Source organism: Rhizopus delemar, genomic scaffold (genome assembly GCF_000149305.1).
Source record: "Rhizopus delemar RA 99-880 supercont3.6 genomic scaffold, whole genome shotgun sequence".
In the NCBI taxonomy this organism is placed as follows: domain Eukaryota; kingdom Fungi; phylum Mucoromycota; class Mucoromycetes; order Mucorales; family Rhizopodaceae; genus Rhizopus; species Rhizopus delemar.
In genome coordinates this window covers 773574-794507 of record NW_027137832.1, presented here as the reverse complement: position 1 = coordinate 794507, position 20934 = coordinate 773574, and the positions used below count along the sequence as shown (strand labels likewise).

The 20934-nt window shown below is 34.8% G+C and overlaps 12 protein-coding genes across 12 annotated transcripts; 6 read left to right on the top strand and 6 right to left on the bottom strand.

Annotated features, from left to right (window-relative positions):
• Positions 1-953: 953 nt before the first annotated feature.
• On the bottom strand, positions 954-1457 carry RO3G_08291 (uncharacterized protein; the record flags this gene model as incomplete). Its single annotated transcript, XM_067662881.1, has 1 exon — positions 954-1457. The coding sequence occupies one exon, from the start codon at positions 1455-1457 to the stop codon at positions 954-956; it is 504 nt and encodes a 167-aa protein (XP_067518982.1).
• Positions 1458-2869: 1412 nt separating this feature from the next.
• RO3G_08290 (uncharacterized protein) lies at positions 2870-3159 on the bottom strand (the record flags this gene model as incomplete). Its single annotated transcript, XM_067662880.1, has 2 exons — positions 2870-2927; positions 2984-3159. 2 exons carry the CDS (start codon positions 3157-3159, stop codon positions 2870-2872), a joined length of 234 nt encoding a protein of 77 aa, XP_067518981.1.
• Positions 3160-4671: 1512 nt separating this feature from the next.
• On the top strand, positions 4672-5893 carry RO3G_08289 (uncharacterized protein; the record flags this gene model as incomplete). The annotated part of the gene is made up of 4 exons (XM_067662879.1): positions 4672-4771; positions 4816-4923; positions 4974-5189; positions 5241-5893. 4 exons carry the CDS (start codon positions 4672-4674, stop codon positions 5891-5893), a joined length of 1077 nt encoding a protein of 358 aa, XP_067518980.1.
• A 314-nt stretch (positions 5894-6207) lies between these two features.
• RO3G_08288 (mitochondrial 54S ribosomal protein bL32m) lies at positions 6208-6531 on the bottom strand (the record flags this gene model as incomplete). Its single annotated transcript, XM_067662878.1, has 1 exon — positions 6208-6531. One exon carries the CDS (start codon positions 6529-6531, stop codon positions 6208-6210), a length of 324 nt encoding a protein of 107 aa, XP_067518979.1.
• Positions 6532-7310: 779 nt separating this feature from the next.
• RO3G_08287 (uncharacterized protein) lies at positions 7311-9028 on the top strand (the record flags this gene model as incomplete). The annotated part of the gene is made up of 4 exons (XM_067662877.1): positions 7311-7337; positions 7413-8039; positions 8090-8944; positions 9008-9028. The coding sequence occupies 4 exons, from the start codon at positions 7311-7313 to the stop codon at positions 9026-9028; spliced, it is 1530 nt and encodes a 509-aa protein (XP_067518978.1).
• A 114-nt stretch (positions 9029-9142) lies between these two features.
• On the bottom strand, positions 9143-10240 carry RO3G_08286 (uncharacterized protein; the record flags this gene model as incomplete). The annotated part of the gene is made up of 2 exons (XM_067662876.1): positions 9143-9639; positions 9697-10240. The coding sequence occupies 2 exons, from the start codon at positions 10238-10240 to the stop codon at positions 9143-9145; spliced, it is 1041 nt and encodes a 346-aa protein (XP_067518977.1).
• A 796-nt stretch (positions 10241-11036) lies between these two features.
• Positions 11037-11263, bottom strand: RO3G_08285 (uncharacterized protein; the record flags this gene model as incomplete). The annotated part of the gene is made up of 2 exons (XM_067662875.1): positions 11037-11208; positions 11253-11263. The coding sequence occupies 2 exons, from the start codon at positions 11261-11263 to the stop codon at positions 11037-11039; spliced, it is 183 nt and encodes a 60-aa protein (XP_067518976.1).
• A 2035-nt stretch (positions 11264-13298) lies between these two features.
• On the top strand, positions 13299-14915 carry RO3G_08284 (uncharacterized protein; the record flags this gene model as incomplete). Its single annotated transcript, XM_067662874.1, has 6 exons — positions 13299-13401; positions 13456-13590; positions 13767-13800; positions 13849-13976; positions 14053-14528; positions 14601-14915. The coding sequence occupies 6 exons, from the start codon at positions 13299-13301 to the stop codon at positions 14913-14915; spliced, it is 1191 nt and encodes a 396-aa protein (XP_067518975.1).
• A 299-nt stretch (positions 14916-15214) lies between these two features.
• RO3G_08283 (40S ribosomal protein uS4) lies at positions 15215-15790 on the bottom strand (the record flags this gene model as incomplete). Its single annotated transcript, XM_067662873.1, has 1 exon — positions 15215-15790. One exon carries the CDS (start codon positions 15788-15790, stop codon positions 15215-15217), a length of 576 nt encoding a protein of 191 aa, XP_067518974.1.
• A 348-nt stretch (positions 15791-16138) lies between these two features.
• On the top strand, positions 16139-16795 carry RO3G_08282 (60S ribosomal protein eL21; the record flags this gene model as incomplete). The annotated part of the gene is made up of 4 exons (XM_067662872.1): positions 16139-16157; positions 16215-16371; positions 16426-16619; positions 16683-16795. The coding sequence occupies 4 exons, from the start codon at positions 16139-16141 to the stop codon at positions 16793-16795; spliced, it is 483 nt and encodes a 160-aa protein (XP_067518973.1).
• Positions 16796-17455: 660 nt separating this feature from the next.
• RO3G_08281 (uncharacterized protein) lies at positions 17456-18327 on the top strand (the record flags this gene model as incomplete). Its single annotated transcript, XM_067662871.1, has 6 exons — positions 17456-17506; positions 17565-17639; positions 17680-17760; positions 17814-17926; positions 17974-18061; positions 18115-18327. The coding sequence occupies 6 exons, from the start codon at positions 17456-17458 to the stop codon at positions 18325-18327; spliced, it is 621 nt and encodes a 206-aa protein (XP_067518972.1).
• Positions 18328-18850: 523 nt separating this feature from the next.
• Positions 18851-19432, top strand: RO3G_08280 (uncharacterized protein; the record flags this gene model as incomplete). Its single annotated transcript, XM_067662870.1, has 1 exon — positions 18851-19432. The coding sequence occupies one exon, from the start codon at positions 18851-18853 to the stop codon at positions 19430-19432; it is 582 nt and encodes a 193-aa protein (XP_067518971.1).
• Between the last annotated feature and the right edge of the window lie 1502 nt (positions 19433-20934).

Below are 20934 nucleotides of genomic sequence, written 5' to 3'. Positions count from 1 at the left end.
TGCTTTGTTCGTTGTCTGAAAGTACAGTAGTAAATAATTTTTCCATATTTGTATTTTAAATGGAAAAACATTTTTCAGGTAGGCTTAGATTTTAAGGCATTTGTTTGTTTGTTTGCAAAAAGGTACTATAAATACATTTCAAATCAGCTAAAAAAGGCTGAAAGTAAGCAGGATAACGTTTGTAGAATAACAAATTAGAATTGAATCCTACGCGTTATCGATTGTGCACATAAATAAGAATAGAATCAGCATTGTGATGAAGAAAAAAAAATAAAAGATTGAGGGCTTGTTTTTTGGGAAGGATAACTATATCATTTGGACTAAACATGTGCACCCTTAAAGCAAAAAAAAAAAAAAAAAAAAAAAAAAAAAAGCACACATACAGACACAGCCATGATTTATTTGGCTGTTATGGATGTTGATATTCCATTTGATGACTTGATGGGAATCCCGTACGACTTTTAAATACAAAGAATCCCTACGATGGCTTCGTGTACTAGATTGTATTGAAATGCAATATGAAAAAGATGAAATAAAGCCTCTGTCCTTGTAGCATTTAACGCGTCAGCAGTGAAGTTCTTGTCATCTCAATAGTAACACATCCACATGACGTAGACTGTAACCTAAACCCTGAAAAACAATGATTGATTTAAAAATAGAAAATTCTTATTATCATGTTTATTCCGTTTGGGATTGTTGAGCATAAAGAAAGTACTTGAATGCCTATTGAACGTCATGGATGAATTCAATGTAAAAAGTGACAAGATGTATTGAAGATAGAAAAAAGTTTTATTGTAATGATTAAAAAGATGTATGCAATACTCAAGTAGAATACAATTTTGGAAAGAGTGACAAGATGATGGTCAATGCTTTTTTTTAGGTGAAATGTACAAAAACCGTAGTATTTATTAATAATAGAATAAAAAATATACAAAAAAACAAAAGTAATTTGTCTAGTTATAATTTCCAGGAACAATGGCTTCACAACCACGAGTAGAAATATGAATATTACAATCGGACTGACTCTTGCAGCAACGAATACAGAACGTATTGGCGTCAGGTTCAATCAAGTTGACAAAGTACTTGTATCCATTACAAGTGACACCGTCAATGTCCTTGTTATCGTATTGTCCTCCACCATCAGAGCTACTCAAGCCGTACTTGGAACGATCAATCGTACCAGTGACTTGGACATAGTTGGATGTCTTTGCAAAATGAGCCGATTTGATAAAGCCAGAAGGAAACTTTCTGCCACCGAGACCACTTGAGGTACACATAGGAATACCATCATCTTCAGTGCCACCGACGTCGTCACCACGGTGAGGAGGCATGAAAGAACAGAACTGAGAGCTTGACTGGAGTTGGATAGAATAACCTCGTTTGTTAAGAGGGAAGGCGTGCATAGAAACAACAAGGGCTAAAAGGGTAAAGACAAAGAGAGCAAGAGAAGATTGCATTTTAGATCAAGAAGGTTTGAATAATGATTTTTTTAAAAAAGAAAGCGATAAACAAGTCCTTTATATACCTTTATCCTACTCTTTCTTTTGCTCTGTTTCCTTCGATTTCACTTTATACCCTTTTTTGTATAAATGTTCTTAATAATAGAAACGCTCAGCCCTTTTTTTTGTTTTATAGGGTCATGTTTCACCCTCAAAAAAAAGAAGCCCATCATTTTTTTTTACAGAATAAAACCGGATAATACATTCCTAATCAAGCCCTATTGTTTGTCATTGTGGGCTCTACATAAAAAAAAAGGTTTAAAAAAAGAAAAAAATGTACAAAAAAGGAAGATAAAGGTACTTGTCAGTTTGTTTTCAAGTCATTCTTTTGCATGTTATTTTTAGACTGGTCTTGTATGTGTGGTTAAGAAGTCAACTATTGACAAAGTCAATTTATTTCTCTATTCACAACACACTAATGCGCTCAACTTTCTGTGTATCTTTTGAACAGCTTTAACACAATACAAAGTCTATAAAACAAATCTCAATCTTTTCATTTTTTCTGGCTGTATTCCTTGTGATAGAATTCAAGGGCTGTGCTTTAGGAAATTATAATATTTGCCTAATCCCTTCACTTTTCTTGGCAAAGTGGTAATACATTAGAAAACGTACATGTCTTTTCGATGCCAGCCATCATTATCTCCCTTCTTTTATTGCGTATCATTGGACTACACTGATCAAAAGTAAGTAACTTTCAAATATATCACGAAAGAATTAGAGAAAAGTTAATAGTATGTGTCTTGGGACTCTATCCCAGAGGATAAAGTGATTCGTACTTTTGTTGACAATATTATTGATTGGTTTTCGATGTAAATAAGACTCGATTAGTATAAAGTTTTCTTCAAGGGATAAAAGAACTCTGTTGTATAAATCATTCTCTCCCCCTTTGACTTGAATCATTAGAAAACAAGACCACATATTTTTAACCAGCATTTGACCATTATTAATAAGCACAGATCGGCTCTTTTGATCCTTTTTATATCTAATAGTCATGTATATAATGAATCACTGCATTGATGGCTACTACTTGACATGTCATCACAGTTCACTTCTTTGGATGATTAGATATATGTTTGTACTATACGCATTGTCTGACATAAACATACACTACTCTTTTGAAATCATTTCTACATTCTACCCATCTCCTATCAATTGATAATGAAGATTCAATTTTATTTTTTTGAAAATGTATTGAAACCTTTATCGATACGAATGGTTTGTTATTTTACTGCTAAAGGATAGCAATCATGATAATTTTGAATGACAGGAAACAGTCTCCTTTATTATTATCTGATATAATTTAAGTACTTAAACATTCCTGCAATAATAATGTGCAATCCGCCTGACAAGAACATTGGACTGATAGTCATTTATGCTTGATGATGATATGACTGAGATTCGAGATACTCTGACCAACTGATAAGTCCACTATGAAAACAAATGAATAATAAAGTTACATAAAGAAAACTTTTCTCATCACTCACTCTCCATTCAAGTCATCTTCTTCCAATACATGGTCAATCATTTCTGATACTTCTTCAAGTGAAATGTATTTTGAACCGTCCTCATCACCAAAATCAGTAAATGCCTGTCTTAATTCATGTCCATCTAGGAATCCGTCACCATTCTGGTCATGAGTGAGAAATAAGTAATAAATCATGTCTTTGTCACTTAATTCAGGTAAAGGTTCATCTGTGTTGTTTGCTAATGAGTTTAAATGTGCTTGAATATGTCTATATTTTGTTAGTGTATATCAATCTTTTATTGAATAATCCATACTCTTTGTTGTGTTTAAAATCCCCATAATTTGAATGGTCTTCTTTATTTTTAAAATCAATGCCAAATACGCAAGTAAACAATAACAACAATAAAAATAGACGCATCCTTTTTGAGTAAATGAGAAAAAGAAGGTTTAATTCTTTGGAATTGAATGACCGAACATCACTACGATCAAACAAAAAATTAATTCATATTAAGACTTTAATGAGCGCACAATATCTTCAGTACACCCTACTTGCCCAAGTCAGATCAAAAGGATGTGAAGGAATAAAGAAAATACTCTTTCGGACCAATAAAAGAAATGACAAAATAAAGAGTAAATACATAAGGAGAGAAAGATGTGTTGTAGGCATCAGTTTGAGTTCTGAGGCAACCAATCCAAAAGCCATTTCTGAAAGTAGTTGAGACCAAGACAATTTGCGATAACTTGGGGTATCGAGCACAAAGAGGATTAAACACTCGGGATCAACAACGAAACCAACTAGAGACAGAATGAAAGAAGTACAACTTGCGGGCGGACAGTAAGTTGAAAGGGATTTTCAACTGTGCGTGGGATCTGTAATTGATTATGCATATCGAAATATTAAACGGTGTGCCTCTTGGTAAGAGAGTGATTAGAATCAGTGCTTTGGCTTGTCATCTGGTAGTCAGTTAGTTCTCCAATGGATACGATTGTCAGAGCAATATGTAAAAGAAAACTATGTCCTTCAAGAAGAAAAAGAGAGATAATGGTGAGGCGGCTGATGTAGCTGAAGTAAATACAAGAGTTAGCACACAAAATAAGCGTTTTTTTTTTTTATAATTTTATCAGTGGCACCATGAACACATTGGATGCGCATGAAATGATAGATTGTTACTTCATGAAAAACGCTGCAGTGCACAAGGCTTTTCTCCGTTCAAAACTTGACCGAAAATGACGGTATAAAGCTGCTTATCTACCTCCCTATTTACTATTTTTAAATCCTATTGCGTTATTTGCTCAAAAGTGAATGATGGAGTAAAGAGTGACTGTTTCACTGCAAATGATAATCTGAATTGGCAAGACAAGTAACAGTTGAGGACTGTCAGGGTTGGATCAAGCCTTCTTATTTATTTTTAGATAGATGTTAAACTTTCGAGTCGATACTTTATGTTGTATAAAAAATAAAGCTCATAAATTGAAAGAAATTCTAAAATAGATATACGTAAAGTAAAAAAAAAAAAGTTAATACGCCAAAATGAAGTAGTCAAGTACGCCAAAAAAAATCGGAGCGTAAACCATGTGGAGAAAATCAATAACAATCATTTTCCTTTTTTGAACTTCTCAATAAAGTCTCACCTTTCACTCGCCCTCATAAAATGAACTTGACTCTTTCTTTGTTCTTTTTTTTTATTTTTATAATTATTATTCACCATGTATAATAACTTAGCAACTGAAAAGAAAAAGAATAGAAATGTATTCAACTTTTTATTTACAAGACAAAAACCAAACACTGAATCCTATTTTAATGAAGGTAAGATAATGTATTGTATGAATAGTTTAACTTAGTAAAAATAGGCATATTTGGGGTTCCTTTATGTGATGCAATCAAATCTGGTTCTATTTTATGGGGTCTTCGTGTACCTGACCCAGTTTATTTATGTTTTCTTGAAATTTATAAAAGAGGTAATATTAAATAAATAAAGAAAACCTTTTTTTATTCATATTTAACTTAGGACTTAAAACGGAAGGATTATTTCGTTTATCGGGTGCAACATCTGAAGTAATAAACTTGGAGAATAGGATGAATATGTGCTCTATTGAAGAAAGGAAATTTCTGGATATGTCTGGATATGATGTTCATACATTAACAAGTCTAGTGAAAAAATATTTACGTGATTTACCTGAACCTGTTATACCAAATAGTTTTCATGAACAATTTCAATCTGTCAGTAAGTGTTGATTTTCTTTATTCATCTATTGCTTTTACTCATTTAATATAGATTTATTCAGCAAGAACGCAATCCATCAATTGGCTTCTATCATAATCAGTTTACCATCCGATAACAAACAGTTAATACACGCCATCATCATCATGATAGCACAAATTCAAAAGAATGTAGATCAAAATATGATGTGTCCAGAAGCATTAGCTATTGTATTTGCGCCTGTTCTTACAGGATTTGAACATTCACTTAAAGATTTAACAAACTCTTGTATTTCAACTCACAGTACTTTTAAAAGACAAAAGAATCAACCTCAAGCTACAACATCTGATATTATCAGTCAACACATCAAGCGAAATAAGCATTGGACAGATATTTGGATATTATTGATTGAAAGACATGACTTCTTTATTGACATCTTGGATAAACATCATTCTGCTTTAAGAGAACAAAACAAGACCATCTCTACCAGAAATTATCGTCAACATCATTGTCCAATTCAAAACAGGACATTGCCTTCCTCTTCGTTTTCTACTACTTCTTTATCCAATGATGTGGATTATTCAAATCACAATCATCCATCAATCGAAGGTATACCTGTCGCCAAACCAAACATTCCCACTCCTTCACTTTCAAAAAAAAACTCTTTTTTTCATTTTCCAAAGCAAAACACAATAAGAAAAATACTCTTGACAAGCACAATTAGGTAGTCCCTCCTCCTCCTCGCTTTCTCGCTTTCTCGCTTTCTCGCTCTCTCTCTCTCTCTCTCTCTTTCAGTCTTTCCCTTTTATATATGTGTACTTGTATGTAATATTTATTTACTTTCCTTTTTATCATCTTTCATGTTTATGGATTTTATGCTTTCTAATAAACTTTTCAGACATATGCAATTGATGGATCAACACATCTTTTCAATCAAAACAAGATTGAATAGCTTTACAATAACATTTATAGTTAGATGATTAAAAAAAGGTAATAAAGTGTCGTTCTTTTTTATTTACAATAAAATCCCTCTTTTTTTTTTCTATGCCATTTGAGATTTTGCCTTCTTTTTAATATCTGAATAACAGTTTGGACACAAATGATGCATCATCTTGTTACTTCCACAAGCAGGACATTTAGTGATATTTTCCTTTTGTTGTAAGCCCTTGTTGGACATACGCATACGTTTCTTTGAGTGTGATGTCTTCTTTTTTGGTGCTGCCCAAAGGAATGCTTCTAACCATGCTGGTGTTTGGAAAGTACTGTTGCGACTAATGGCATCACTGGTAAACAAGGAAAGTGTGCTGAAACGAGAAGACTGAATCTTTAATGAATTTTGTAATGTCAAGGCTGAACGCAGACTCATTTTTGTAGGTGATTTAAAAAAGAAAAGGAAAAATCTTTTTTAATGACCCCAGTCATACCAATTGTGACTGAAAGAAAGGGATTTTTTTTTCTGAATTTCAAATTTCTAGTCAATGGTTCCTGAATAGAACTTTGATAAAGGATAGTCGACATTTATTTTTTTAAGAGGTATTTGTAAATAATAGAGGTTTAAGAGCATGGTGGTTGAAAACAAGTTGCTATAGACGATTTATACATTCACAAGTATCAAACAATTAGTGAGCCAATGATCAGCAGGATCATCAACTACTCCCAGAGTGTACATCTACTGCATTATCACAGCAGTAACCTAAGGAATAACATATCAAAACAAACAGATTTTGTTCATAACCGTTTATATTAAAAACTCATTCCGATCCCTTTACTTTCTTCTTTGAATTAAAATGACCACATAAACATAAGCGTTTGATATCACTATTATTAAAAACTCTTGCAGCCAAGAATCTTTGCTACTAACATACTGGTTTGTTAATTCAACCCATTTTATATAGAGATATAGACATTCATACACATTATATTCGTCAATTGTTTTTGCCTATAAAAAGTGAGTCATAGTTATACAATGTACATACTACCTGACTATTACAACGCATGATAAACTCGTTCATTATTTCTTGTAAACATCTGAGATTGAAATAATCATTACTTACAAAAAAAAAAAAAATTTTGTCAATACTACTTGAAAATTCTCTTTCTTTTTTTTTTTTCTTTTTTAGTTTTTTCTTAAAACAGAAAACAATAATGGACCCAAGTGTACCAAAATCTAGTGTAAATAGCGATAATAATAATAAACTGTTTTTTTATTATTCATACTTTTCTGCTTGTATATCTTTCTATAAATAGCCCATTGGAATTCCCATTCCCAATGCTTCAAAAATGACAGCAACTGGTTCACCCAACATGGGCCAACCTATGAGTTCTTCATATGAAAACCGTTGGTTATCTGCCGGTGACGATACAAAAAAGAGTTCACCTGTTGTACGCCGAAAGAGTACAGCGCCCGAAGATGCCGTGAAAGAAACCAAAAAGAAGGAAAACACGAGACCAGAAGCAAGCCAACAGCAACCTGCAAAGAAATCGCAAAAAGAAATGACAAAAGCAGAACGTCGTGCGCTTCAAGAGCAGCAAAGAGCTGCCAAAGAAAAGCAACGTGCTGCAGCAGCTGGCGGTAAAAAACCCGATAATAGCAATACAAAGAAAGCTTCTGCTGCTGGCTCTTCTTCAGCTCCTGCTAATGCTTCTAGTACCTCTTCTAAAAACAACAATGCGAAAACAAATGAATCAAAACAAAAAAAGAATAAAGATCAGCAGAATCAAGTACCTTGGCTTCTTCATCTGGATGCGCCTAAACGTCCTGAGGCCAGTAAAGATCTTCATCCAGCTGTTTTGCAACTCGGTCTGTATTTCTCTGAGCACAAGATTGTTGGTTCCAATGCTCGATGTGTAGCCATGTTGGAGATTTTCTCAAAGGTAAGAGAGATGTAGAAAGAGGATGATCTAAAGACATCTGTCTGTTGTAGGTGATTGCTGATCATAAACCACCTTCGGACGCCACATTTTCTAGACATATTCAAAAACACCTGGACCCTCACATCGCTTATTTGTTGAGTATCCGACCCATGTCCCTCAGCATGAGAGAATGTATTCGTTGGTTAAAGAAAGAGATGGCAGACATTGTGGAGCAAGATCCTCCATTAAGCGATGATGAAGCACGTACGCGATTGATTGAACACATTGGACATTTTATTCGTGAACGAATCACAATGGCAGATAAACTGATTGTCCAAAACGGTTTACAAAAGATTCAAGATGGTGATGTGATCTTGACCTATGCCAAATCTTCTGTGGTCGAAAGTTTGCTACTCGAGACTAAAAAGAAGGGCATTGATTTCAAGGTGATCGTGGTCGACAGCCGTCCTTTATTCGAAGGCAAGCATCTTCTTCGACGACTTGTGGCTGCAGGTATTGACTGCTCTTACCATTTGCTATCCAGTGTCTATGTGGCTCTTAAATCAGTGACAAAGGTGATTATGGGTGCACATGCCTTGTTGAACAATGGCGCGATTTATTCTCGTATTGGTAGTTCCATGGTTGCTATGGCTGCCAGTGATAAGCAAATCCCAGTCATGATTTGCTGTGAAACATATAAATTCGTGAATCGTACACAGGTAGATTCATTCGTCTTGAACGAGCTTGGAAATCCTGATGATTTGGTGAATGTGCAAGCCAAGGAACAAGAGGCATCCATTTTGTCTAGTTGGAGAGAACAACCAGATCTTCGATTACTGAACCTCTTGTATGACGTGACTCCTTCCAAATTCATTTCGTTGGTGGTAACTGAAGTTGGTCTTATTCCTTGTACATCTGCACCAGTCGTAAGTTTTACATGTTGTTTGCTGCTATCATTCGTACTAACCAATTCTTTTTTTATTATGTAGATTTGGCGTGAATACAAGTAAGGATCATTTAAGCTTATTCATTCATTTTTTTTACAACTAATTTTTTTTATAGTGAGGAATTTGGTAAACGGGTTCATTAATGCAATCGTAGATGAAAATAAAAAGCATTTTTCTTTATTGATCTTCCTTGTAAACTAAACCAATCTCTTTTCTCCAATTGTCAACTGCACGCACTTGACCTATGGAATCTTTCCAAGTCATGTATTTGCATTCAAGTTTGCCTTGAAACACAGCATCTGCCACAGCATCTGCCTCTATGGCATAGATGTCTGTTTCTTCTAATTTTATGGGTATAATCTCCTTTTCCTTTCCATACACGTTTAATTCAATCTCAACAGGTCCAAGTTGTTTTAAATCAGGTCTCCATAAATTCTGTACTTTGAGTGAGCCTTGATCACCCAGGATCTCAACACTTGAATCACCATCACAAAAGATACCAGTGAATAGCTGAGCAGTCATACCACCTTCAAACGCAAGTGATGCATTTGCCCATTCATCCACTAAAGTGTTCTGTTGAATATAACCTGTAGCCTTGACTTCTGTAGGATTAGCACCTTCTGTATCAGAACCATTGACAACACCAGCAATCAGACGAGCAAAAGACATTGGATCTGTGTATAAAAGTCAATATCCTGTCTATTTCTCTCTCTCTCTCTCTCTTGTCTTACATCCTCCGATATCCAGAATCGCTCCACCACCCAATTCATTTCTCCACAGTCTCGATTGAGGCCCTAAAGGTCTACCATCAAATGAAAACCTAGCCATCACATGCTTGACTTGTCCCAGATAGCCTGATCGAACCAATTCAACCACCTTGAGTGTTTGAGGATGACAACGATACATGTAAGCTTCCATTACAAACAAGCCACGTTCTTTGGCTATCTCAAATATAGCTTGAACCTGTGCCTCATTCATACCCATCGGTTTCTCAATCAGTACGTGTTTATTTGCTTTGACCGCAGCTGATGCTAACTCGAAATGTTGAGGGTGAGGAGTGGAGATATAGACAATATCAATCTCTGGAGAGTCCAGTAGTTCCTGATAACTGCCAAAGCAGTGCTTCGTATCAAACTGTTGACCAAACGCCTTGGCTGTTTCCAAGGAGCGACTGCCTACGCCTACAAGTTTTCCTTTTTTGGCTACTTTTAAAGCCTTGGCAAATAAAGTGGCGATATTGCCTGTACCGATGATACCCCAACGTAAAGAGCTCATTTCAAAAAGAGAGCAGAAAGGAAAAAGTAGAAAAAAAATAAAAGCAGGGCCATATTTTTCTCGTGAGAAAATAAGGCAAATTTTCAGATACAGTTTGGATCTAATCGAATTTTTATTATAAAGCTTAAAAAGTTGTAGAAAAAAAAAATGTCAATAAAAAAAAAAAAAAAAAAAGGGTGGATGGCAAATGATGACTGTGTGCGCTTCATTGTGATTTTATTGTTGATAAACTTTTTTTTTATGCATTTGATACGCTATTGATAGTCGTACGGGAAAAGAGAGAGAGATTTCGGGAATTCTATAACATTCAGTCATTTGCTTACGAATAAACAGTACAGACTGTGTTTATTATCAGAATAACTTTTATCGTTCTAGAGCTAGTGTTTTATAGTACGTTCTATGATACTGTGTTGCTATGAAAGTGAATGATATTATTAATAAAAAATTATATGTGGCAATACATGAATGTTGAAGTAAATAAATAAAAAGAGTAGAGATCGACCATCTGATGTCATATCCCATTAAATGTAATACATTTATAATCTTTGTGATTCAATTCTCTTTTCTTGTTAATCATGCTTATGATTGATTTTACAAATTGTAAAGTCAATTCACACGTTGATTGTATGTAATGCGATGCTATTCATCATTCACTCATCCACACTCTCCAAATGTGTTTCAATTCAGTGTAACCTCTCCATATTTTTTTGCTAAATCCGGAATACTTTTTTAAAAGAAAATTCCATGTTACAGCGATTCATTTACACTAACCGCGTTTGTACCATCTTTCTCTTTATCAAAAGAGTGAGTCAGGAAAGAAGTTGAACGGGCATTTTTGAACACTGAAGGACTCTTTTAAAAAGGATCTTAAAAGGCTGTCGATAGGATACTTGGAATGGCAAAGAGGCCTGACCTCTCCATTTTGCTTCATGTGAGTCGGAACCAGTAAAAAAAAAATGTAGGTTGTACTGTAATTAATTTGAGTTACTATACATCAACAGAATTTGTTTACCAATTAGTCATTCTTTATTGTTACATGCCAAAAATGTATCTAGTACGCTTGCCACAAGATATCATTTTCTTGTTACATAAAAAAGGAAGAGTAATGAGATTGAACCGTTAAAAATCATTATCGTGATTTGTTGTGGTATTTTTTTTTTAATTGGCATCATTCCCCTCCTGATTTCATGCCATGTTAGCAGTACTGCATCTGAACACATTGTATAAATTCTTTTTGTATGCGTTTGATATTTTAGGCATGGATCAGATTGTTTGATTGGGGGGATAGCAAGTACTTTTCCTTACTAGACGGATGTACATTAAATATACAATCAACTTGTCTGTCAATCAAACTTCATTACTTTACTTATTAATATTGCAATGAAATGTACTCTAGTCAACTTTTTTATTGTTCTTTCTTATATATGCTTTACTACTAGTTCCCACCCAGTTACCTCGTAAAGCATATGGCCTAAATTTTAGTTTTCAAGTGGCTATTAACAACAAGATGACCTGATCATCAAGTGATTCCATGGCTGTACATTCAGTGGAAAAAAAAAAAGAGGGGGAAGGGAGCAAAGTTGAAAAGACTAAAGGGCTAATAGAATTAAAGAGATTCAAAAACATATATTATTCATAATAAAAGAAGCTAAGATACTGATTTAATGGCAGATGGTGGTAATCTATTGTCAAACGCAATGCATATCCTTCTGTTATCATCATTAGCATGATCAAAAGCATGGATATTTTAGGGGAAAGAGAGTATAAGGTTGAACGTGTCTATGATTGTTAGTTTGTTACTCTTTTGAACATCTTGTTTCAGCACATGTTATGCTTGTCCATGACAACCTTCTTTTGTAGCTTTAAAATCAAAAAGATCAAATGTATACGAGTCGAATGAGTCGTTACTTGGAATTGTGGACATCCCAATTCAAAAGAGATTATTTTTTTATTAAAAGTTTATAACGATGCCCAAGTAAGTAAATATGATGAAAACATTAAAGATGATTAGAATAAGACGATAATTCAAAGACTATTAAAGCAAGAACTAAAAAGCACAATGATATACTTTGTCAAGAAGAAGCCTTGATAACACCAGTCATTTTACTACATAGGCTATCTCTGGGCATCACTGCTGCATAAATACAAAAGTAGATAAAACTTTATATTCCGATCGCGTGTGATGCGCACAAGCATTTAAAACTTTTTTTTTGTTTGTACACAACGATGAGATTGAATGGATCATTGACTTAATCAACACGCAGAAAAGAAAAAGAAGAAATGGTTATTATTATTTTTATATCAAAAGAAGAAGGAATAAGCCAAGAGAGATATGTCATTCATGTTTCATGATGCTTTTATTAAAGAATTTAAGTTGAAAAAGATCAAACGGTACACAAAGAACTCCAAATCCCATTTTAGTATGTATTACATGGAATGGAAAAAAAAAAGAAAAAAAAAAGTTGTGAGAATAACATATGTGTCTATATATCCTCTTCTTTTTTCTCTTTCTCTCTTTCTCTCTCTTCTTTTTGTTTGTTATTAAAATGTTAATTCAATCCTTCATCTTTACTTCTTTATTTACAGCTTCCATCGCTTCACTATGTAAGTTGTACCTTATTGTTGTCGTCAGATTCTCTTACATATACAATCAAAAGCATCAGGAACCTGTGTTGAATACCCAAGAAATTCATTTTGCTCAGTAAGTAGGTTGTACTTTGATACATAGAATAGCTCAGCTTAGTTTGATAGAATTATGTGAATTATAACGTGTTTTTACCAAATGCAACAACATTAGAGGAAACAGAGTCAAGTTTATTACCTTTTGTTCAATTATCCAAAGAATTAGGGCAGGTGAGTCCGACTTGCTTTGATTCATTTTCTCGGTATATTTGTTCAAAAACATATCCAAAATGTGAGGCCACTCAGTCAAATGGTAAAACATTTAAAATGATTTGTACAATGATTTACTAAAAGTAGTTAAAAAGAAACCAATGTTTACACAGCCTGTTTATCCAGTTGTGAAAACACCAATACAGTGTGTTCAGCTCTATTTAGAATGACAAATCAAACACAACTTTTACCAAATTGTTCAAAAGAAACAACACTATCCGGTCTTTTATTACAACCAGACAACTATTGTAATCAAATTCCTACAAACAGTAAAAAATTATATAAAAAAAGCCACTTTGATCGTCCCTTAATATTTCTATTAGTGACACAGGAACAGATGACAAATGGCATGCTGAATTTGTCTGCTATTCCATCAAATTACATCATCAAAAACTGTCCTTCACCTTTTATCAAGGATCCGCTTGCTGGTACAGGCACAACAGTTGATAATAAATACTGTAGATTTGGATGTTGTCTTCCTTGTCCTGCTCAAAATTACGTAAGGCTCACAGACAAGTCAAATGAGTTCATTAACACGCATGCTTTTAGTTGTATAAAAAAGGATGGGCTAAGGTTGGATTTACAGCTTCCAATGCGGTGAGATTTGTGTCTGCCATTCTATCTTTAATTTTAGTGATCAGTTATTTGGTCTTGCCAGATAAAATGAGGTAAGGAACAATGACGAGATACAAGCAAGACCTAATGATTATCTGTAGACATCCTTCTCTTTTGATCCTGAATTTGTCCATCAGCATTTTTCTTTTCAGCATGGTTTCCTTTTTTGCCATTGGAAATCAAGAAAGATTACAATGCTCACCCAATGGTATTGCTCCAGGTGAAATGGGTAATAATGCACTGTGTGCAGCTCAAGGTTTGTTTTCCCTTTGATTGTCGGAAAATCGCTCATGCTTTCTCTTCAGGAGCCATCTTGGTCTTTTCATCCTTTTCGACCACGCTTTGGTGTTCTGCGCTCATTTTAAATCTGCATTTTCACACTGTTTGGAATTCCAATTTCTTTACAAACAAATATCTGATGCTCAACATCATCTGCTGGGGTATTCCTGCCGTTGTCACCTGTGTTGCTATCGGTTTGCATTCTCTAAAATTTGAATTTGCCAGTCTTTGCTTAGTTTCGATGGAATATGTATTCAAACTTTATTTTTATCCTTTAGCAGCCATCATCTGTCCCAGCTTTATTATTCACATCGGTACGTTTTTTTATATTGCAAAGATGGCCATTCAAGAAAAACGCGAATCGGACATGTCTCAGTCATTGTCGACAGGAAAGGTCACTTCTCAAGGAGTGAACCATCGACATATCGTGGCTGCTGTCAAGATTCAGTGGAGAGCTCTCTTGTTAGCTGTTGTGGCCATTGCTACCGTTTTGTTTTATTGGGTAGGTCAACAAAACCTCCTGCTTTTTTTTTTTTTTTTTTTTTTTTTTGGTTTGTCTGATTCTTTTGAATAGTTGGCTTACATGACACAAGTACGTCGTCTGACAGAGACAGAGAACAATGCGACCCTTGTTACTTCTTGGCTTCAGTGTATGCTAACACCAGGAAATGACCAAGACATTTGTTATGAAATCATCAAACCTATTCTGCCCAACTTTTCTTTAATGGTCACCGTAGACATCTTGGCTGCCTTGATTGGCTTTTGGCTCTTTCTTATGTTTGCAAAAAGATCCTTGTGGCGTGAGTGGAATGATTTGATTTACGACATTCGTATTGCTTGTATTTATAGAAAACGTGAAAAACATGCAGAGCAATTCTTTACCCTCTAACTTTTTTTTTTGCCATTCATGATTCCATGTAACAAAAGTATTAAAATTGTATATTCATCGCCCTCCTATTGTCAATAATAAATTTTATAGCAAATGAGCAAGGGGCTTGCCTAATTTGCATTGTTACATAACAGGCCGCATGAGCCATTGATCTTTGCTTGATAAGCGTGTTTCAGGTACACAAAAATGCATTACTGCAATAAAAAAAAAAGCTTATTTTATTCCGAATCATTCTGTCCAGTATTATTTGTTCAATGCAAAAGAAAGAGAGATTTATTAGAATCTATGGTCGACATGATTTATTCTTCATCTTCTTCATCAGCGGCTTCACCACTACCAGCAGCAGCTCTCTTTCTCTTGACACGACCAGCACGGCCACCACCGTAGGGAGAGGTCAAAGCGAAATCAATGTGCTTTTGAGAGTCCAAACGAACAATGAAAGAGGGAACGTTGACAATTTGCTTACCAACACGAATGTGACGTTGACGGATCAAGACACGAGCGTGGTGAATAGACTTGGCAAGACCCAACTTGAAAACTTGGGTTTGGAGACGACGTTCCAAGAAATCTTCAATCTTGAGAGCAAGAACGTAATCGAGCTTCATACGGGTTTCGTCAAGGACACCGATACGAACCAAACGACGAATCAAAGCGTTACCTTCAAAGAGACGACGAGGGTCCTTTTCGTCCAACTTTAAAAGTTCACGAGCAGCACGACGAATCTTGGAAAGAGTGAATCCAACTCTCCAGATTTCTCTCTTGTTCTTGAGACCAAACTCACCAATCAACTTGAGTTCTTGGTCAAGACGAGCGGATTCGAAAGGACGCTTGGGAACGGTAGAAGTCTTGTGGTAGTTTCTGGTGGTTCCGGTCATTGGATTAAAGAGAAAGGAACTTTTTTTTTTTTTTTCTTCAAACTCCTTTTCTTCACTGAATCCGATGGCTTGGTGGTAAAACGTGACTTGCTGAACTCCGAAAAAAAATTTTCAATCCATTCTGCACACCCAAGCTGGCTCCCAGCCGCGAGAGAGGGGCGGCGGCGTAGGATGGCGTGAGCTGGGGCCCGTTGGGGTGGACGACCAAAATGAGAGAGGGGAGGGGCATAATGCAAAATTTTCCCTTCTTTCTCTTTATTTTTGTGTAAATTTTGATAGGTAAATTTTAAAGACAAGCTAAAGCAATATGAAAATACTAATTGCTTCTCTCTTGTTCATCCATGTAGAATGCCTCATTCTTTTGGTCGTAAGTACATTATCATCCGCACTTGATGTCCATGTCACCCACACATTTTACTTTTAGTTCGTGCTCGTACTCGCCACATGTTCTCTCGTAACTTTAGAGAACATGGTGTTATCCCTCTCTCCACCTACTTGAAGACTTACAAGGTCGGTGATATCGTTGACATCAAGGCTAATGCCGCCGTCCAAAAGGGTATGCCTCACAAGTTTTACCATGGGTAAGTTCAGGGCTGTGTTTGCTTGCGAATAGGATATTGATTCATAATGTGTAGTCGTACTGGTATCATCTATAACGTTACCAAGTCCTCTGTTGGTGTCATTGTTCACAAGGTCGTTGGTAACCGCTACATTGAAAAGCGTGTTAACGTCCGTGTTGAACACATTAGACACTCCAAGTGTCGTCAAGAATTCTTGGACCGTGTCAAGTCCAACGCCCAAAAGAAGAAGGAAGCCAAGGCTGCTGGTGGTAAGTTTTTCTTTTTTTTTTTTGGTGGTTGAATTGAATCATTTCTGATCTGCTCTATCTTAGTCACTTTCAACCTCAAGAGACTCCCCGCTCAACCCCGCGATGCTCGCCATGTCTCTACCAAGAACAACGTTCCTCAAACTATTGCTCCTATTCCTTATGAAACTCTCATTTAAAGAATATTCAATAAATGTACTCGAGGTTTTATGTTCTAGCATTTTGATAAAAAAATGTGTTGCATGTGGAGATAAAAAAGAGAAGCTTGTTCCATTCTATTTTCACTAATTTTATGAGTCAAATTACTTTTTTGCACAATTGCCGAGGAGAGCTGCGAAATCCAAAGCGGAATGATCCGCCGCCATTTTTTTTTTAAATTTGAGCTCTTTTTTTTTTGTGTGTTTGTCCCCCTGGTCCCTGTACATGTCATTCATTATTGCAAGACAATCTATTAGGCTCTCTACTTTACAGAGGTAAAAATGAGCCTTGATGAAGCAGCTTAACCAATTAGATTTCATAGGCCTTTGAGAGTCTCTTATTCCAATAGCCTATTCCTTAAGCCAACTCAACAACAATCCTTCATCAGAACGTTCACATCAGGTTATGTTCGTTATAATCAAGTACCTGAAACCAAGGAGACAACAGCAGTGAAGCAACCTACTTCAAGAATTAGCCAATTCATTCAACAATCAAAGGAATTAGTAGTGTTTTACAAAAACGGCATCAAGTTATTATGGTCTAACCATAAAGAAGCCAAAGCATTACAACTGAAGGTTCAACAAGAAGACTATGAACTGAAGCGATCTGAATTTCAACTAATTCACCGATCCAAGAAGGATATGATTAAACTTATTCCTTTTGGATTCGTATTTTGTATATTACCTGAATCAGTAAAGTTTTTTTTTAGAAAAAAGCACAACTCTACAATTATACTTATTGCCATCATAGATTCCTTTGATTGTCATCTACTTACCTGGCATGGTTCCTAGTACTTGTTTAAAGGATAGTCAAATTGTAAGTGAAGTAAGTAAGATTGCGATATGCTTATATAATATCCATATAGCAAAAACAAAGAGAAAAACTTGACGCTATTCGACAAAAGATGACAGTGAATGTATTAAAGTCTGCTGAACAAGTCCAAGGGGTAAAAAACAAAAATCCAATTAGACAAGTAAAAAATCAAACACTTGTATATAGATCACCCCTGAAGATTTCTTGTCACTTTCTAAATTCCAACGTATAGCAAAACATTATGGATATGATTTTGAATTGAGCCGTATTGATAGAAGACATCTGTCAGCTTATTGCAGGTAAATGAATGGATTGTTTTTTTTTGCAAGACTAACGAAAAGACAAGATTTATGGGTTTAAATGATTATGGTACTCAAGGTATACTTAAAAGAAGACTTGATAAACACATGAATTATATAAAGGAAGACGATAAGGTAAAGATAGATTGTATAAAACACAAGTCTTGACAGGTATTTTGCATGTGTAGTTTTTGATCCGTGAAGGCATTGACAATTTAGATACTAAAGAACTAAGCTCTGCTATTGAAGAACGAGGTATGCGTTCTTTAAATGAAACAGAGGATCAAATGAGACGTGCTCTTAAATATTGGCTTGCGACAAGTGAAGCGAATGAGGCCAATGCTATTCCTTCAGGCCTACTTGTTTTCAGTAGAATGTTTTTACTCAATGCAAAATTTTAAACATGGATTGCGGTGTATAAATAGACCTTTCTTTTTTTTTATATATTTTAATAACAATAAAAACATGGATAATGTAAACGCATGAAACTACAGCAAACAACTATTGCTCTTCTTCTTTTTTTACTCATCTTTTACACAATGAATAGAACGAGCACTACAGACGCCGTCAAGAGCGATTAAATAATATGAGTCCCTTACAGTTATTAAGAATGTTGAGTCGAGGTTCATTAGAAAAAAAAAAATAAAAACCAGCGGTGACTCACCATTTAATATAGCACCAAGAACTGATCGTGATCGAATTGAATTTGAAGAGAACGAGTTGTCTATACCCTCACAACCACAACGACCCACAACGACCTCATCAAATAAAAGAGACTATGCGTTCATGCAAGAGTTTGAAGAAAAGATAAAAGAATCAAAAAAGAATGCGCCACCGGTTCAACTACGATCCCCTTTGGTATTCAACTTTAAAAAAAGGAAGAATAGACACTTGGAGGCTGATGATGTCAGTGTGTTGAGTGAGATGACGATTCATACCAACACGAATTACTCTCGCTTGGATAGATTATCTGATTTCGATCATATGAGTATAGCCACACAGGACTTGCTGCCACCAGAAGAAGAAGAAGAAGAAGGTGTGTTGGATGAGATTGAAAGAGGATCTGTGAAGAGTGACAAGATGATTCAAAAGGAGACGACACCCATACCCATTATATCAAAAGATAGTCAAGAAATAAAAGATGTGAGATCAGATATGTTTGAATCCTCTTTATGGGAAGAAGAAGAAGAAAGAATCAGTCAAGGGGATGAGATGGTTGTTAGAAAGGATAAAGAAGTTGTGCTGATGGATCAAGAGCCTGTGAAGAGTGTTGAACAAGTGAATGAAGAAGAAGAAGGGATATACGATGGCTTTATGGATGACGTCCATTTTGGTTATGGAGGAATTGAAGAAGTTGAAGAGGATGAAGTTCGGACAACAATGGATGATTTGAATAGACCAACGAGGATAACAAAGCGAATTAATTTAGAAGATAATTTTGCACGAAAAAGGATTTATGAGAAAACAGGGCAAGTTGAATTGAGACAATCCATGAATGTGTATTAAACTGGATTCAATTTAGTGAAAAGATTTTATTAAAGGATGATGTGTTCAATAGACATCATGTAAAACAGTTATTTACAAATAAGATTGCGATGAACAAAAGAGTGCCTTGTAATGTAAGCACTTTTGCGATGATGTAAGTCATATTTTAAAATAAAATTAAAGTCAACTTATTCTTTCTAGTGCAGATGTATTTTGTGATCAATTAGCAGATGATTTATTAGCTTATAAAGAAAATGATGAAGAAAAGAGTGATGAGATCACAATGGATGATATGATGTTATTAATGAAAAGGTAAAATAGAGAATAAAGAATTGAATTTTACTTATAAAACAATAGACAACGATTACTGAATGATAAAACAACTTTACAATCACTTATTTATAAGCATCTACCAAGGGAATACTGGGATGATTTAATCGTTTCCGCACTGGCTGATAATGTGTTATCAACTGAAAGAAATAATTTAAATAAGGAGTAAGAAGAGAGAGAGAGAGAAAGAATAGTCACTGTGATTCAAATTGTATCTACAAACCAATCTTATGACATAATGACTTTATTAGCAAATAATATATCACCAATAAAACATGTTCTTTTTTATTGTATAGAATATGTGTGTGTGTATCTGTATCTCAGCCACGCGCAAGGCACACTTTTCACTTTCTTTTTTACTAAAGCCCCGCTCATGTCACAAAAAAAGTTTAAAAGAATTTATTTCAGGTTATATAACAACAAAAAAGAAAAAAAGGGGAATCATAATTAAGAGGGTTATGCCAAGTGAGGATGAAAAGGGAAGAGAGTAGTGAATGCCAACATGATTTAAAATCCGCATGTATAAAAAGGAAAAAAAGAAGAAAAAAAAAAAAGGTTAATTCGAGATCTTGCGTTGCCATTTTCTAAGTGAGTCTATTATCTTATTTCTAAAGTTCTTGTCTTTTGATACTTTTTTTGTAACATCATCTTCTGCTAATTCTAATGCAAACTGTGAATCATCCCATCTTCTCGCTTTGTTATCTGGTATAATTGAATTGTCATTGTTCTTTAATGATAGTGATTTGGTAGAAGAATTCGCACTTGATAGAGTCATACATAAAGAAGGCAGTGGATAGTTTGAACTATCACTTCCTTTACTTTGATGTTTAAAAGACATAAGGTACAAGAAAAGAAGAAGAAGGAGAAGAAGAAAAGAAAAAAAAAAAAAAAAAAAAAGTAGAATAAAAAGGCAGAAATTACAAAAATAAACTCGGAAAAATAAAACAGTTTTTTTTAAATTACTATTTTTGGACTTATGCTTTATGACCGTATTTCTGGAATTTATTGATTCTGAAATTGAATTGAATAGATTCAAACAGAGAACAAAAGAAAAGCCTAGATCAAGTTTCATCTTTTTTTTCTATAAAGAATATCACTTTACATCTTTGTAGTCCACTTGGCTCTCTCTCTCTCTCTCTCTTTTTTTAAGCAAAATAAAATTTAAACTGAACTTTAGACTGTTTATTATAAAC